General features: G+C 37.3%; 1 protein-coding gene across 1 annotated transcript in view; it reads left to right on the top strand.

The window, feature by feature from the left end:
• CDC73 (cell division cycle 73) overlaps positions 1-18,554 on the top strand; it is a 103,834-nt gene that overhangs the window by 68,894 nt on the left and 16,386 nt on the right. Inside the window, exons 11-13 of the mRNA XM_082766269.1 lie at positions 10,178-10,235; positions 13,107-13,142; positions 13,455-13,542. Coding sequence (XP_082622395.1) covers positions 10,178-10,235; positions 13,107-13,142; positions 13,455-13,542 — 182 coding nt within the window. The remainder of the gene's footprint in view (positions 1-10,177; positions 10,236-13,106; positions 13,143-13,454; positions 13,543-18,554) is intronic.

Raw genomic sequence — 18,554 nt, 5'->3', positions numbered from 1 at the left:
GGCTTATCACAATTAATTTTTTACATAGGCATATATCATTGACTTTGGTATTCTGCAATAGGGCGATAGGAACGATGCATTCATTCAGAATACAAATGCGTTAGTGGCTTTTGTTATCTATTTGCCATATAATAATAGCAATAAGAAGTTCAGTTGCATGCATGCTAGTGCAAAAAAAATTGAGGTCGATTCTTTCAACCTTGATATTAGTTGAGAAGTACAAGTAACAAGCATTGGTGCTATCATGAAAATGTGGTGTACGTTCTCCTACTGTTCATCTTAAACACGAATCTGTGGTGCATGAGACTAAGGTACTTGTGTCTCACCCAGGTGACTGTTATATCATGATGAAAACTGATTCTGTTGCTTGATTCACATATGTGATTTCTTTTGGTTGGAGGAAAACAACCCTGTCAAAAGGTTGTATAAATTTTAAGTGCTGGGCTTTCAGAGCTCATTTAAATGAAGGAAACAAAATCAAACCAGTACCTTGTCTGTTTGTTCTTTGGGTACAAAATAGAAAGCTTGAGTTTGTTATAATGTTTGGAGAACCTATTTCATCGAGGAATCTGTTAGGGAAGTGTAAAAGCTTAGCCTAGGAAATTTGGGGTTTGAGGTTCAGGTGGTTTCATAGCTGTTTTGGCTGCCAGTAAAGTGATTTAGTGCTATGGATTAACGATCCCTGCAAAATACATTAAGTTTTTAATGTCAACATCTTTACCTAGGAAGGAAAGCCTCAGGCCTTTTGGAGTTATCCAGTTGTACTACGTAGAAGACTTGGGGGTGGGGTGTTGATTTGATCTATTTTGAGTGCCCTTTCATAATTTTAAACAAAACAATATTTTAATGAAAATTCTGGAATGAGAGTTCTCCAAGGAACGGCCTGTAGCAGAATAGATGTCACTGGCAAAGCTGGGAAGTGAGAGGATGGATGAACAGGACCATCACAGGCGTGTAACAGGACCAAAACCTTTACGTTTTTGTTCTGTGCATTTAACGGTGTGTGCAAAACTTCTTTTTAATACAATCCACAGCAAAGATATAGGTGATCTAGAACACAGTACATCAAAACTCCTGTGACTGGTAGGAGTGAGGTACTAATACTGTAAATTTTAGAAATGCTGGGACAGCAGAATATCATACCGAGAAAGAAGAGTTCATGGTTCTTACTGGTGGTGGGAGCAGCCACTTGAGAATCCTGAGGAGCACAAGGTTTTTCTGTGACATTTTCCTGTATTAAATATGGAAAGCATAGGAAACTGGAGGCCCTGAAACTCCTGAACTTCAGCATTTCAAATGAGATGGTATTAATATGCTGCTTATGAAGTTCATAGGTTTGGTTCTTGAAATATATATATCTGTTCATGAAAAAAAAATACACGTACATATGTGTTTGTGTGCACATACATTCTTATGAACCCCAAAAGTACCTTCATGCTCTGATTTAAAATGCAGGAACATGTCTTCAGGTATTTATTTTGTTAAAATCTGTATGTAAACATTTTGATCCTGCAATGGATACAGTGTCTTCAAAGAGAAACCTCCTGAAATATTTTGTTTTACTTGATACAAATGTATGAAATCACCAGGCAGAAAGAAAACAGCATTGCATTTGAGTATCAGCTCTGGTCATGGCAGTTCTCCAAATAGTGCTTTTTCCTATGGCAACTATAGCAAGCCTGTACATAGAAAATGCAAGGTACTTTGCATCTGTTGACTCAGAGTATTTTTAGTGAAATTGAAGTTTAGTCAGAAGGTGACCAGCACCTTAGTGCCTGGGGGCAGATGGCCACATGCTGGATGTCCCAGCTTCTCTCTGGTGAGAACTGGGAACGGGTTGGTTCCTCTGATCAGATCATCACCTCGCTGACGTGTGTGATGATGTTGCAGGTGAGCGAAGGAGATGAGGAACAGAATCTGCCCTGAAAGTAAGGGGTGTGTTCCCCCACCCCGACCAAAAGTGCTTTTCTTGCAGAAGCCTTTGTCTCAAGGTTTTGGTGCGGTTCCCATATGTTTTGACCTTGAATAATGCTGCGTTTGTGTACAGCGCTTGGCAAACAGATTTCACAGGGGCTTTTCTCATAGTACAAACTGTAAACATAAGGCTTAAATGAGGCATTTGACAAAGGGAAAATGATTGAATTTGTGTTCTGGCTGTGGGGAAGTGATACCTTTTGCTGCTATTAGGATGGAGGCTGCTTATCCCTCTTGTTAAGAAGCAAAGTCCATCCGTTGCACCTCCCCGCACACCAAAAATGTATCTTGTTTTGATTCACTTACCATCTTTGTGGTATATATTTTTCTGTTCAGTCTGTTTTATAAATTGCTTGAATTAAAACAAGAAGGATCTGTAGAGTAAGAGCAGGATAGAACCTGTTTTTTGTTTGTTGGGTTTTTCTTTGTGTGTGAATATGATGTTAGTTTGGTTAACTTTAGTTCTTTGATACAATTTTTTTCATACAATTGAAAATAGTCATGTGAAGTTATGGGACAGGACAAATATAAACAATATACTGTGCTTTTTGTAAGCATGCTAAGGTGCCTGCCCCTTCCCAGTTTGGGGGAATTACAGCGTGTGGATAACTACAGCCTATGCGACTGCAGAAGTCATCATTTGTTCTTCCTGGACCAAACTCAGAAATTTTCGCAGTAAATTACTGCTTTAACTTGCTTCTACAGGTGTCACTTCTCTTTTAGTACTTGGTCAACGTTTTTATTGCCAATACCCAAGCTAGTGTCTCAACGCACCGTCTGTTAATATGTGGGCTTTGATAGATGGTATAGGTAAGAAAATTAGTATTGTGTTTGCATATGGCACAGAGCACATATGGATGCATTTTTTTCCTTTTTATATTATTTCTTATTTCCCATATGTACAATTGCTATCTCTTAGCCTGTCTTGCAAGTGGGTGACCAAGACTCTGGTGAAGTGTATTAGTGTACAACTCACACAGTAAAGAAATACAGAAAGAGTTGAGAAAATTAGAGATGGCCTAAATTTCAGTGCCAGCATTACTCAACTGATTGCATGCATTTCTACCTGAACGTTACTAGCAGCCTGTTGCAGGTCTCAAGTTCACTGCTTTTTCTGGACTCTTCCCTGGCCTGTGACTGCTCAAAACAGCCCTTTCCATGTTCATCGAGGAACACGGTTTCAGGATTTCGTCCTGATAATTTAAATCTTCCATGGTGATCATGTGGGAATTTGTCTTCATCTCTCAGGCCACAGCCACCCAAGACAATTATGCTTCCTTGCAACGTAATGCAATATGTAACTGTGGTGTGTGTGAAAGTCACTGCGAGCTGGGATTGCTAAAGTTGGTAAGGTATGGAAGAGTAATATTAAAACTTCGTTTTTTTTCAGTGAATACAAATAGAAAGAAGATAGTATCAGGACGAAACGTAGCTCAGAAAAGGTGGTGCTGTCTAATTTGTTTATCAAATAGTCATGGGGGAAAAAAAGAGGAAAATAGGTTTTTAATAGCTTCCTACATCTTAAGTCTTAAAATCTCAATATGGTAGCATCCCTTGGTCTAGGAACAGAATTAACTGAGGGGAGGCTGGAAAGAAGAGCTTCATCAGTTTCTGTTGCACTGAGGCTTTGAGTAGCATCACATACAGTTGCTTGGATTTTCGTTCAGTTTGGCTGTTTTGGAAAAATTTTCACACACGCGTGAAGGATCTGTCTGTATTCATTTAGGCACCTGCAGAGCTTTTAAAAATATTATTCTCACACAAAGCATTTCATGAGTCTTTCCAGAAGCTACAAAGGAACCTTTTTGAAGTCTTTTAAGCCTTTTCCTCTGCTGAGTTATCTCTCACCAAACGCAGGTGTAAGTGGGATCTTCCCGTTGCTCCATACTGAGCAACGTTTTCTTTGATGTGCATATGACAGTTCCCTTTAATACCATTTCCAAGCATGATGTGAATAGAGAAACGATGGTACGTTTCTGTGTGTTTAGTGTTTGACTGTCAGCAGTGCTTTTATGCAAATAGTCGTTTCAGCCCCATATTCTATGATGTTTTTGGTGAAGAAACACTTCATGTAAGTGTCTGGCTGATACCTGCAGTTTCAGGTGGTATAGGAACTAGAGATTGATGGATGTGTGAGGTTGAAAGTTGGAGACAAAAACGTTAGGAAATTTTAGGAAGTTCTCATTTCTGCATTTTTCAGCCCTATTGAGTTGATGTGACATGCGTTCTGATCTTAATATAAAGAAAACTACTAGAGTCTGTACGTTTGTACCTGACTTCTGATAAAGATGAAACAATCCTTTTGTTCTCAAACTGTATTTGTCAAAAAACGTACAGATTGCCACGTAATATGCATGAGTCCAGCTCAAATAATTAACTCCCCCCCAAAAAAAAAGTTCTAAGCAAAAATAAGGTTTCAGTGATAATCTACTTGTCACATGCTTCAAGGGAATGAGTCATTTAAACATACGTAGATATATGATAGGTAGGTCTTTGATTCAAAAGAAATAACCCACCAAAAAGTTCTCTTTGCAGGTTCTCTCTAAATCTCTCTCCATTATGAGTTGTTCTTGTTTGATGGAAACAGTTTGTCCCCCAGGAAAATGGAAGTGCATGCATGGCTGGCTTCTCTCCTGCTCCAGATTCGTAATCCAACAGCGATAGTTGGTTCTTGGTGATACTGCCATAGTTTTCTGCCATCCTCACTTGCCTCTCCTTTCTCCTTCTCCCCTGTAATTATAGCGTTGCACTCTTTGAGAAGAGACTGATTTTCTTGGAGTTGTACAACGTATGTACTAACTTCAACAGTATTTCCAAAACATGGCCCCACCTATAATGAAATTTGCCATGTCTTTGTAAGAAGATGAGCATTAAGTTTTCTTTCATGCAACTGCTTTTGGGGATTAGCAATCTCCCATCAGCATTTTTCCTCAAACTGTGCTTGAAAAGACATGATGTTCAGTGCAAGTAGTTTTTGCATTTTGAATAAATGATTAATTTACTAATTTTTACTAATCCCTTTTGTCTTATGTCACATGAGTTTTTTAGTTGTCCAAGTGGTGAGGCAGTGGTGCTGCTTTCCTTATGTAATGAGTATTGAAGTGCTTTGATAACAGTAAATATTTCCCTTTTAAATTCATTCTATAAAAATAGCTTTACTTCTGCTTCAATTCCCCTTGTATTTTTTTTTGATTATAAGGAAGTTGAAACAATGTAAATAGTAGAAATGACCTTTTTATTATTACTGCGATCAACACAGGATAACATGACTAATATTAGCAGTATTTGTACAACAGTTAAGGTTCTGTTATCAAATTCTATTTTATTTTACAGTGTAATTTAAATTTAGAAAGGCAGCAAAAAGCTTGCAATTTATTATTTAAATATCTGTCTTGGGGGACTGCGTATGCATATTTGTGTGCATAGAAGGATGCAAATGAGCTATACCAGCTTCATGTGTAAATAAAACGATTATGTGAAATGCTCTTTAAATTTCACTGAGATTTTCTTGATACCAATAGAAGCCTGAAAATTCTTATGAAGATTGCAGAGGCAGAGCAACTCAGTTGGATTGTTTTGCTTGGTCCTTTGGAAGATTTCATTTTGGAGGCTTTTAAGGGCTTAACATTTTTAGAACAAAGCCCTACGTTTTCGGAATCTAAGCTATGTATAGGAAATAGATAAATGTTTGTATCAAGCTTAAAGTAGGGCATCCAGAGCAGATGTTCTTGAAGTCATCTGATTGTTTTGACTTTGTCGTACATTAATGATGTGTTCAAGAATTAATTTCTAGAACAGCAATATTCTTTTCAACCTCTGCAGTTGGTTTAGACTGTCTTGGTTCTTTAGCCTGTCTTTAGTACAGCTTTCGAAGGCTTAATACTTTAAATCACTCACACAATGATATTAGAGTTGCTGGTAATTAAAATGTTTTTGTACTGTCTTCTCTAAATCAAGTAGGTAAATTTGAAGTCTGTTCTTTAATTTTTTTTTTTTTTTTGAGTGTACTATCCAAATGTATTTTTTTTTCTTTCTCATTTGAGATCTGAGTGTTGCAGCTTTACTATGTTCACTTTTTTTTTTTTACTAGAAGTGAGCTTGGATGAATTGTCTCCCTTCATGGATGCTGAAGCTGAAAGCCACTTAATGTTCTAAGTACAAGTAGTTGCTAATACTTTGGCAGAATCAACTGTTACGTCTCTTCCTATTTCTGTGTAGGAGCATGCAAGTTACTAGGTAACTTCTAGATTTTGGTGCGAAGGTCTTGTACTACTAGAAATTGTAAACAAGAATGAAATACAAATTAAATTTGCTAAATTAAAAAAGCCACAAGATGGCATCAAATTGTCGATTCTATCCTTTACTCCTAACCTTTTTTTAAAGGTCAAAATATTAGATTGTATAGATCTCTATGTAGGATCAGTTGAAATAGTGAATGCGCAGTGAAATAGTTGCAGTTCTTGAGTTATTCCCTTCCAGCATTTGTAGCATGCGAAGCAACAGTTTTATAAACTTTTAAGAGCTTTTTGTGCCTCAAGAGAATAAAGTACGGCTTTTAGGGGTCTAACATGGTAGGAACTATTAATATGGAAGCAGAACGAATTCTACTGGAAAGTGCATGCAGCGTTGTATCTGTAGCTGATGTGATGAAATCCAAGATGATAAGGTTTCAGGATGTTTTCCTGATTTCTTTCTATGTCATGTTGTTGCTCCTGAATGCCTAAATACTCATCTTTAATATAAATCACAAGTAAGTATATGTAACCTTCTATTGTAAGGTAGCAAAACTAAACCAAGTAACGTGTTTATGATTAAAATACCATGTAGTGTAGTTGTCTTAAAGAAGATTTGTATTTTTCAAGTTACATGGGTTTGTTACTAAATTGGTTTCAACTTATGAATATTCACAGTATACTCCTTAACAGTCTAGAGTGGCTTATGCATAAGAATTAGGTATGTCGTCTTTGAGCAAAACTGTTAAGTGCTCAGAAACTTTGAGGAAATGAATGTTCTTTAAATAGCTAAACAGTGATTTCTGCTGCTACTGATGCTCAGGGTACAGCTGCACAAACAAAAGCCCCCCTAATTGGAGTTGGAATTGGCAGTGTGTCTAGTTACTTAAGGGTAACTTTCAAATTTCTAATGTGAAGTTTTTAATGTAAGATATCTTACTGTGCACTCGCTGAGAAATAAGCTACTGTATTTACAAGGACTTAGCTTTTCTGAGGCAACTTCTCATTTGCCTACTCTAACGGCATAAATTAACAGCCACGCTTGCTGTGTGTGGTTAAAGGAACCCACTATAATATTTACTCTGTCAGCTTGATCTTTTTTTCTCTCTGAGAGAAGCCATCATATATAATTCTGTGGTTATACGTGCTTTGTAAACAGAACTCATGCCGTAAATTAGTGCTTTGTCATAGGAAAAACCTACACCTCTATGGGGATGCTCTTGAAAAGCATTCAGTTTGTATCTAAGCTTGGTACCTTTTGTTTTCAGGACGGTGTGAAATGTTGCTGAAATTATCTTTCTGACGATTTTCTTCTAGAAAGCATCTTTTTTCCCGTCACATATCTTGTCAACCGTAACTGCTTTGTACTTTCATTTTTTCTCCATCTTAATAGCATGCTTTTCTTAATAAATAAGTAAATAAATAAAATTAATAAAAATCTGTGGTTAAATCTGTGGCCACTGCAACTACATTTTCTTTAAATGATAGAGGGTGGTAATTTTAATTAATAGAAGGTGGTGATTAGATCACTCATGATCTTAAGGTGACGAGAGGTGATGAATCAGTGGCAGAGGAAGGGTGTGTACCTTCAGTGGGTGACAACTGATCAGTGTCTGGTGAGAAGCCAGCATATCTGGGGCTGTGAGCTGAGATTCATCCGTGAAATTATCACAGTCTAAGGCGGTGATTTACAAAACTAAAAGTCATGACCTCCATCATTTTATTGATTTTGCAGAAATTGTTCTTACAAATGGAAAGGTCATGGATGTAGAATTGGTAGCTGTGTTTTTGTGTCTACTCATCTAAATGAATTTATTTCCTACCATTAATCACATACTTTGATGTTATGCTTGCAATATTATTTATTTATTTTGCAGCTGAAATGTTCTTAAAGCCTTGCCTTTTCCTTTCAGGCCTCTGCACAGGGTTTCCCATTCATCACTTCAGAGAGTTCAGACAAAAGTATGGGGAAAAAAGTCATTTGCAGGCTATGTATGTCACTTGTGACTGTATATTCTGGTGTTTTATGGAGATTTTGGTGAAGAGAAAAATCACAAGCAGAAGTCCTGTGGAAACCAGAGCAAGGCTTTGTGACTGCAATTTTTTCCAAGGCTGCAGAAAACCTCCAGCATATTTGAAGCAGCTCCTTTGTCGTGCTCCCATGGCAGCTGCCAAAGGACCTGCAGGTCTGTTCGAGGTAGTGGAAGCACTCAGTAAGTGGAAGGGAAGGCAGAAAGGCTGCAGTATTGATTCAGCAGGGGAGGAAAGGTGAATGGATGCATGGGATTGCAGATAATAGTAGTTAAGCATCCAAAGAAACTAAATTGAGTTTGAAATCTGCAACTTAGCATTGCTAAGTGATGCTGGAAGTGATGTTTCTGTAGCTTGTGGGCTTGCTTTCTGTTTCATTAAGGTTCTGGGACTTCAAAGACATGCCATGGGAGAGTTCTTGGTATTTCTTCAAAATGTACCATTAGGGCACCACAGGAGCAGCCTTTTCACACAGAAAATTTTAGTTTTCTATGGAAACAGATGCAAAGTTTTATTTCTACTTTCTTGGCTAAAAGAAAGGCGATGCAGTTTTAAATAGTGCTGGTTTCTCAGTTGCAAGGCTTCTCTCAAAGATAGGCAGCCTTTACTGCTGCTCTTCCTTCAGTGTGCGCTATTCGGATTTTCATCATTTTCTCAGGAATTGCAGTGAAAGGACAGAGGCAAAAGTACCTTTTCTTAGATATTAAAACAAGTCTTAAAATAACAGTTACTGACTCAAATGCCCTACATAGATGTTGCTATTTTAACAATCAGAAAAGAGTACAGAAAAATTCAGGATTAATCCATTTCTTTCAATCAAAGGTTAAATCCTAATGCTAAAGATTAATGGGAGCTTGCAGGATGTAAAAAACTGTGTTCTCACTTTCATGGTGGAAACTTGAAAGCAGGTTCTTTGTGTTAATTAAATCATGGAACTTGAGGCTCCTTGCATGCGGTCTCTTGCTTTTTAGTTTTTTTAATTTTGAATTCCAGAACATACTGTTATTTATGCGTGGACATAAAGATGTGATAGCACCTTACCGGAGTCTTTCGAAAAAGTTTTTCCTAGGCTAAGATCTCCGACCTTACCAAGTGTGTCTCAGATGGAGGATACACTCACATAGTGCTTAATGTTCAGATAAAATGCATGCTTGGTTTTGTGTTAAAGGTTTTCTGTTAGCCTTGCAAATTGAAGTGGCTGGGTTTTGGTTATTTTCTTTTTCTTTTGTTTGGTGGTTTTTTTTTTTTTTATGCCGTTGGTAATACATGTATTGTTCAGTGGGGCTTCACAGAAATCATGAAGAGCAGAATTTGTTCTTGCAGAAATTTTATGTTGCTTTAAAGCAGACGTGTGACCTCACTTTTCTCTTACATGGTGTGTTGACTCTGCAGAGTTAACAAGAATAAATAGTAGTACAGGTCTTTTGTTTGTTACATTAAGGTAATTGGATAAGGCATGAGCAGAACTAATTATCATGAGAGTGCTATTTCTGGTCACTAAAACTCTTCAAGGCAGGAATACATTGCAATTCCTTGGTCCTGGCTTTCCATCCTAGAGCATAAGCAGATCATGTTTTGAAATTTCTGTAGCCAATTTCCATATTAACTCTTAGTTACAAGTGATCGGGTTTAAAATGAAGCAATCCTATAAGTAAGAAAACTTTATTTGAATATAGAAGATTGTTTCTGATGGGCATCTGATGGTTAAAAGGTAAACAACAAAAAAAAAAAAGTAAAAGCTTATCAGGTTCTCTGCTCCCCCGCATCTAAAACAGGATCTGTAAAGAGTTTTGAGTATGTTCAATATATTTTTCTCCTTTTTAATAGAAACACGCTGCCCTCATTTTCAGTAGATCCTCTGTAGCTCTGTGTTCGTTTAAAAATATATGTACCTGACAAGAAGGCCAGCTATTAATGTTACCTTTTCTGTCTTTTCAAAGGAAGGTGCTTCTGCTCGAAAAACACAAACGCCAGCAGCACAGCCGGTACCACGACCAGGTAGGGTGACATCTTTTCATGCTTCTGCTCCAAGCAAGTATAAGCTCTGGAGAAGTTGTACTTAAAATTTTGGTTACTGAAGAATGAAGTGGGGATCCATTTTGTGGCTTTTAATGGCATATGTGTTGGAAATGACACGTGACTTTGTAGTTACTTACACCACACGTAGCTTAAGAATTGAAATGTTCTGGTGCTTGGGTTCATTCTGTTCAGAGTGTTTGCTCAGTCATCCTGTCAAAAGGACATGACAGTGAAATTGAAATGTGTCAAGTGAAAAACTTGGCTATAAGGTTAGTAGTTCAGAAAGCCTTTTCAAATATGTAGTGAGAGTTGGTTAATATATTAAGGGGAAACAACCTAAATACAAAAGCCAGTCTCAGAAAGATCTGTTATACTTCTTCAATATATCAGAAAGACAAGTATTTCTCTGTGTGTTATCATTATTTCTCACACTTCTTAGCACGTTAGATATGTGTAATGAAGTCAGAATCTTCAGCTGGATTTTTAAATTCCCAATCTAATAGACTTCAGCTACCAAGTCAGTTCTGTACATCAGACTGAATTTCTAATTGAAGTTCAAAGTTAGAAAGATGTAGGTATTTTGTTTTGTTTTAATGAGAAACCCATCAAAAAAGATAGAGGAATAGTGTAAAAATGCAAACAAAATTGGTGCTTCCAAACAGCAATGTGCATGGCTGTACTTCATTTACACGTTATGAGAATTTTTGGTTTGTTGGAAGAAAGTTTCAGGTGAAAGCTATGATTTAAGAATGAGAAAATAGTTATTGTTATGAAGTGTTAAGGAGGGATCACTTTGTTTTTTGTCAATAGTGGTTTTTTTTTTTTTTTTTTTGTTTTTTTTTTAAATCAAAGCTGCCTTTTTAAATGAGTGTGCTTTTTTCTAGAAGTTCTGCTGGAGTATACAGTGTTCTTGTTTAGATTACTAAGACCTTTGAATACGTGCCTTGCTAATTCCTTGAGCTTTATTTGTAGGATTTAATGCTTTAATGTTGTAAAAGGATTCATCCCCAAAATCTATTCTAATATTGAATATTCTCACAGCATACCTAAATGCTGTTGTGCACAGGTTCTTCTGTTTGGTTATTTAGGTACCAGAAAGGTCATGCTGCCTGTCATACTTATCTCACTGGCCCTGTTGAGCATAACAATGCAAATGAAGCTGACAGACAGCAGTATGAAAAGGGTAGAGGTAGCAAGAGCAGAAATCTGACTGAATTGTCACAGGTCCCTACTTGCTACTCATAGTTTCATGTGCAATAACTGACAGAAGTGTATTTTTTATACTGATGTTGCCCTTCTCTATTCCACTAGCTCGCCTCCATACTGTTGAAAGGAGAAAAAACAGTCTGAAGAAATATATAATACTACATTCCAAAAAAGGATTTCTTATTCTGCATGTTCTAGGACATTTGGGGGTTTGAACCTCAGGAGGGAGGGAGTGTCTGTTCATAGTGGTGACAGTATTTAAATGTGCAATGTGCAGGAGGTTGCATCATTGCACATAGAAGGATTAGCTGAATTGATGGAAACAATTGTATAATGCTGATTTGAACAAATATTTTTTTTTTTATTTTTTTTTGGGGGGGGATACATATTTAGATTATCTAGTTTTCTGCTAACCTGTCTCAGTACAGCTATCACATTTCTTACAGATGCTTTTTTTCTTGGCAGCTGATGCTGCCCATATGTTTCAGGAACTTTTTTTTACAGTAAGGAGATACTTAAATTAAAAAATAAAGTAAAAACATTGGGTAGGTAAAATTCAAGTAGTTCACTGTAGTATTGCCAGTTATATCTGTGCATTTGACAGTGTTAGGAAAAGATAATTAAGGATATAGTCTCAATATTTCAACAATGGCAACTGTGTGGTGTGAATATTTATAATGTTCTAGCCAGTTTCTGAAACAGTTGGTCATAAATAAACATGAGCAAGTTGGTGCTATGAAATTGGAAGTCAATTAATCAAATTTGTCATGCATAGTAGCAGTTGAGACTTAAGGTACAGTCTGCATCAATCTTTTTACTACTGACTTTTCTAATTTTGTGAATTAGGAAAATGGTAATTATTAAGCACAATAGTCTTTTCTTTAAGTTAGGATTATTAAAAACTGAACTATAAAATATGTATTTGGAGAAAGCCAGGTTATTCGGTAATAGCACCAAAGCGAAGAAACGTGCGCTTTTCCAATGTTCCAACTTTGGACTGAAATACCTCCCAAAACTAGGAGGTCATGAAACATGGAAGACTAAAAAGGAAACACTTTACTGTGGGGAAAAATCCAACTAGGGGGATAATTGCAATCAGAAACTAACCCGAGTAAGTCTGAAGCTGTCAAAACTTAGCTTGTAGAAAGTTCTGTATGTCTGAAGGACAGCTAATCCCATGGATTTCATTTACTGTAACACCTACTTGTGAAAAGGTGAGGATCTGTAAAGATTGTCTTGTTGTGAAACAGTCTTCCTGTTGGTTCAGCACAGTTGAGCTTGGGATCCACAAGCAGCTTGCTTGAAGGTTGCTGGCAGTGTTTTCAGTGCTGTATTGTCCTTTCCCTTTGGGGAGGATAGAGAAAGATGACTACGTTCAGAAAAAGTAGAGGAGATTGACTCAACTGCACTTGCATCTGTTTTCAGACAGTCAAAAGCTGTTTGTCTGCTGAATACTGAGACCCAAATTATAAATCCCCTTTTCAACTTTGTGTATTGCTTCTCTGAAAATGATCTAACGACTATAGTGTGACTCCTGCGTCTCAAAACATTGAAAAGTGAGATAAACATTGAAATGTTTTGAGTCTTAGCATTTGTATTATGTATTACTCATTCTGTTGTATATTCTGGTTTTTTTCTTCTCAGTTTCTCAAGCAAGACCACCTCCAAACCAGAAAAAAGGTTAGTCATTTTTAGTTACTGTCCTTTTCATTTTTGTGTGAATTATGCCTACACTTTCTTTTGCTGGAACCACAAGCAAATATAATTGTATTCTGCTAAATATGTGATTACCAATATTTAGAGACTCCTGATATAGGGATACGCTTTCTGTGGTGAATGAAGACCTTCAATTTGGGTATTTACTACAGTTTCCCTCGAATGTTTACCATAATTGAGGTCTGTTAAGCAAAATTTTGTTTTCTGTACAGCTCCTTTAATTAAAAAGAAAAAGGAAAAAAGAAGGCGAGAAATATAACTTCATTTTCTCTACAGGATCTCGAACTCCCATAATCATCATTCCGGCAGCCACAACTTCTTTAATAACAATGCTTAATGCAAAGGACCTTCTGCAAGATCTGAAGTAAGTAGCTGATTAGAACATACTGTAACATTCTGTAATACTGTATAAAAAATTGTTGTCAGATATAGAGCTTTATTAGTACAAAATTAATAAACAATCAGGAGGGAGTTTCTTTTGTCTCACGACAAACTAGTTTTACAGATGAGATTACAAAAGAATTGTATGCCTCATGAATAGTGGTTAAAAAAAAAAAAGGCAAAAAAAAAAAAAAATCAGTGTTTGCACAATTGAGCCAAATGGGCAGGTTAGAAATGGTACTGTAAGACCTTCTCAATGACTGGAGTGGCTTTCTTCTTATGTAATGCATATGCATGCATGTGCAAGTGATAACAAACGCTTACCATGGAAAAAGGCTCAGAGGAGTTGAGCAAGGATGATGACTAATCAAGCACACAACTGCTTGGCTCAGGAGGGACCTTAAAGACCATCCAGTTCCAACCCCCGTGCCATGGGCAGGGATGCCACCCAGTAGACCACATTGCCCAGGGCGCCATCCAGTCTGGCCTTGAACAACTCCAGCAAGGGGCATCCACAGCTTCTCTGGGCAATCTGGTCCAGTGCTTTACCACTCTGAGTAAAGAATTTCTGCATAACATCTAATCTAAATCTCCCCTATTGGAGTTGAAAACCTCCTCATCGTCCTATCACGATCTGCCTGTGTAAAAAGCCACTTGCCTTCTTTTTCATAAGCCCCTTTAAGTACAGAAAGGGATCGTGCAGCTCAGAGGAGAATGCAGGAGATGACCACAGCTATGGTAAGGGAAAAGAGATGCAGAGGTTGGCCTTTTAGATAAATGGCTATAGTAGCTGAGCAGATCAACTGTTTGTCTAAATGGTCTTCCTTGAGGCAATCAATAGAAGATGTTTACTTGTGGAGCCAGCCATAGCACCAGGAGGGAGGTTTATATGTTGCCTAGCCCAACACAGAGTATAAAAACTGAACAACCAAAAAATGAGCTTTGAAGAGAACAGGCTTGAGCTTTCTTCAACGCATATTTCTTCCTGGTGGCTGGGGACACACAGAATGGTGGTGATGAATATACAGTGACTGGTAATGTGAATCTGTATTGCAATCTAACTCTGTATTATATTTGTATATTATATTTGTGTGTCGATTTCAGTTCATTGCTATATTACCCTACTCACTCAAAATCCGATGTAGTGTCAAAACTATACCCAAATAAGTACATTCAATGTTAACATTAAATTCTTTTCTTTTGGAACATCTAAAAGACCCTGGTCAGAAAGTATTGGACTCTCACACTAATTGGCACTTCAGACAAGATATACTTGAGAGTAAATGTTACTCGGTAAAAATTCAGTAATAATAGGGCTTTTGATTTAGCAGTATGCTTGTGAATAAGAGCCTGTAGAGTAAGTTGTGCTTTGAGTAAGGTAGGGTAGCGTTAAGACCATCTGCAAAAGGGACTGCTACCCTTTATTAGGGTATAAATAAATAAAGTACCAAGAAAGATTGGAAAAAAGGTAGTCAAGTTTAAAAAAAAAAAAAAAAAAAAAAAAAAAGTGGAAAAGTGGGACTTCTTATGGGTAGAATAACATTGCACTGATTTCAGTGATATTTAAGATTAATTTGAAAAATTGAAAGATTCTGGTAAGTTGAAAAAAGGAAACGGAGAAGCAAAGTTGTGTTGTTTGTTAGGAAGTTGCTTGACAGCAGTAGTAAGTTAGAAGGCGATATATAAGAATTGATATGCTCTAGAAACAGTTACAAAAGACGACATGATACATGTACATAAAACAGTGTATGCAGAGGATGAAATCAGAATACATTCTTAAAAGCAAAATCACAACCTCATATCACAGCCAACCTCTGCATGCAGAGGGATCACTTGCTCTCGAGGACAAGGAGTGGTCAGACAGTGGTCAGACTCTGACAGCGTGTTCAGTCTTTCTTTGCCAACATGGCTGTAACGTTGTAGAAGCTACATACGCATTAATACCAGAAAGATGGGAGATGTTATTTTGTTTAGCAATCATTATTAAATGTCTCTGTGCAGAAGTAGTGGGTATTCTTTTTTAAAGTTCGTATACAGCAAAAATGATAATGAAACATTATCGGTAAGAATTGATGAAAATTCTTTTAGGGAAATAATTCTGAGTTGCTAAAATTGATTTATTACATTGCAGTGCGCTAGAATATGGCAGTTTACAAATGCTCTTGCTTAAATAAATGAACCTTTCAGATTCTAAAATTTAATTTGTTATGGCTAAATGCAATCAACATTATACTTTGCTTCCATCATGGCAAGGTAGAAATCAGTATTGTGTTTTTAATAAACAAAAACTTGTCTGACAGACCACGGTGCTTAAAGTTGCCTGTCTGTTAATATCAGTCCATTTTTCTGAAACAGTCATTTTCACAGAAAAATATACTGTTATAGATAGTCTGCACCAGTAGTCCGTTCAAAAAGTGGATAGTTATTCTTTCTTCCACCTTCAGCGCTTCCCCTATCCTTTATAAGGCTTTATACAGTTGTTTTTGAAAAATAGTGTGTCCATATTGTGGTGCTAAATTTTTAGTGGAATTGCCCTAGAATTTTTTCAAACAGCACTGTGAGATACGAGGTGCCTTCAGATCTCTAGCTATTCCTGGCTTCTAGATTACTGCCACATGCCACCAAAGATCTGGTAGGCATGCTGGACTCTTAAGGCCTCTTATGAAATATTTAATTGGTGAGAAGTCTGGCTTTTAACATTATGGTTTAATGTGCGAGCAGTTACTAGATTGATCTAATTGTGTTGACAGAGGAAGTTGCTTGTTTATGTGGGTTTTTATGCTTAAGAAACAATTACATAAGCACAAGCCCTGGATTTTACATCTGTGCAGTTTATGACTGTGGTGCAGGAATAGATATAATGGAATAAAGCACCTGTATGTTATCTCCAAGTATGTCCGTGCTAGGAAGGCTGAACTGTTCCCAGCTCCATGGGGGCACAATTACAGGTAGCTTCTCTAGACTTGCTCCTAAAGAAGGCTGTGCTTGAGTGCAAAGAACTTGATCCTGGGAAGGGAAAAAAGAATAAGGGAACAAAGGAAGACACCGACATAGTTAACAGGTATCGAAGACAAAGTGAAGAAGCAAGGGATGTTGATGAATCCGAAATGCAATATCAAAACTCAGAAGAGCAAAATATTAATTCAGCTGTGACAGCTCTAGCACTTTTCTAGAAGATATGCCACCTGGCCTGTAATTTTTGCATTTCAAATTTAGCGAAGTATTTTGTTTAGGAATGGCTGCGGGGTTTGTTCTTAATGTTCAGGTATGCAGAGTGTGGAACTGGCCTTGATGTAGAATGATAGATATGGGATGATTTTGCAGGGAAAAAGAGTTGTGTAGTTTCTGCCTTGAGTCACCACCTTCTGTAATTCATTCCCTACTTTCAGCTAAATTTGACAGAACAGCGATTCAGAAGCTGCATTTCATTTGCCACAAGCTTTGGAATAAAAAAAAAAAAAAAAGATGCTGTCCACGTGAAGAAACACCAAAATTAATGAGGAAGATGCAGATAGATTTGAATTTCTTGTATTTTTAGAGGTAATCAGCCTGCTTGTTAGCTGTATCAGAGACCAATGGTACAGCAGAAGGAGGAGGGAATTTTTGGAGCAGGAGGAGTGTTTGAAGGGCATTGCAGAGGAGTTTGCTAGGAAACGTAAGAGAATCCCCAGAATTCAGGTGAGGCATCTTTGGGAGGATGAGGCATGCAGGGCTGTTTGGGTAGGAAGGCTTTGGCATGCATGTGAGCACACTGCTCACAGGCTGCAGTGCTGGCTCCCCTACTGTTCTGTGAGGTGTGCCGTAATAAAGAGGAGAGTTTGGGTTATGTGGGACAAGAGTGGAACGGAAATTTGTATCAGGAAGATGTAAACATTTAGGTGATGAGTATGTACTTTTATCGTGATGATGTTTTACTTAAGATATGTTTAACCATAGTTGCACCCTGCTTTCTTACCAGATAAATAAAAGCACAGTTAAACTGAATGGGTTGGAAATTTATAATTGGCCCTCAGTTAAAAACAAACAAAAAAAAAGCCTTGATAGTTAGTATCAGCAGTTTTGTGCAGCTAAAAATGATGTAGCAAACAAACCCTTTTTGAAACTTCTGTTAAAGTACAGTTTCTCTAACTGCTATATGTGCCCAGGCAACTCACTGAGATTTATTTAACTTTGATATGGAGCAAACAGTCTGAAAGATGATGGGTTGATGGGTTACAGAAGTGCATTGTTCTCTTGTGGAGGTAGGTATATGAGGCTTTTGACACTGTAATCAAATAAGAAATAGTGAGAGGGTTGTAAAAGAAGTCTCAAATTCTAAACGTAATCAGATCTGCGTTGTGATGAGCTCAGTTACTGTCCAGCACTGGAGTTGCCTTATCCTCTGTTCATGCATTTTTCAGAGGGCCCAAATTGGGAGGCGGAAAGCATTGACCTGACCTGAGTGAAAGCATTTTAAAGTTAACGCGAGCAATTCCTATGAGTTTAGAGCTTAGACACAAGCAGTTCTGGCAGTTCAGTGGATGGTGTTTTACCAGTTACCTCCCATAATCTGATCTTGCTCAATCACTTGCCTGTTTCCCTTAAGGAAAGGGACCTGCTGCCTTTAATTGCGGAAGCGCACCAATTTTTATGCAAATACTGATTTTGGCAACTAACAACAACAGGATTGAGCACTATTAATTTCCTAGTAAGAGTATAAATATAAAGATGGTTTCTAAATAGGTGTGGGATCACTTTTTTTGACGAGGGAATAGTAATCTGGAGAAGCAACAAAAATGTAAGCTACTGCACAGTCAGGCTTCAGAACACATTTCTCGTGTATTGCATGATTAAAAAGGGGTCAAGTACAAAAGTGTAGTTAAGCTACCAGGCAGAGTATTGTGGTAAATTACTCCCAAGAGAAGGTGGTATTTTTGCTGTTTTCTTTAATAGTCAGATTTCTTGAGCTTGACTTGTATGTCTAGTGATGAAGTAAGCCTCTCATAATAGAAATTG

Source organism: Aythya marila, assembly GCF_965140915.1.
Source record: "Aythya marila genome assembly, chromosome: 8".
NCBI lineage: Eukaryota > Metazoa > Chordata > Aves > Anseriformes > Anatidae > Aythya > Aythya marila.
The sequence above is the reverse complement of the archived record's forward strand: the minus strand, read 5'-3'. Positions and strand labels throughout refer to the sequence as shown.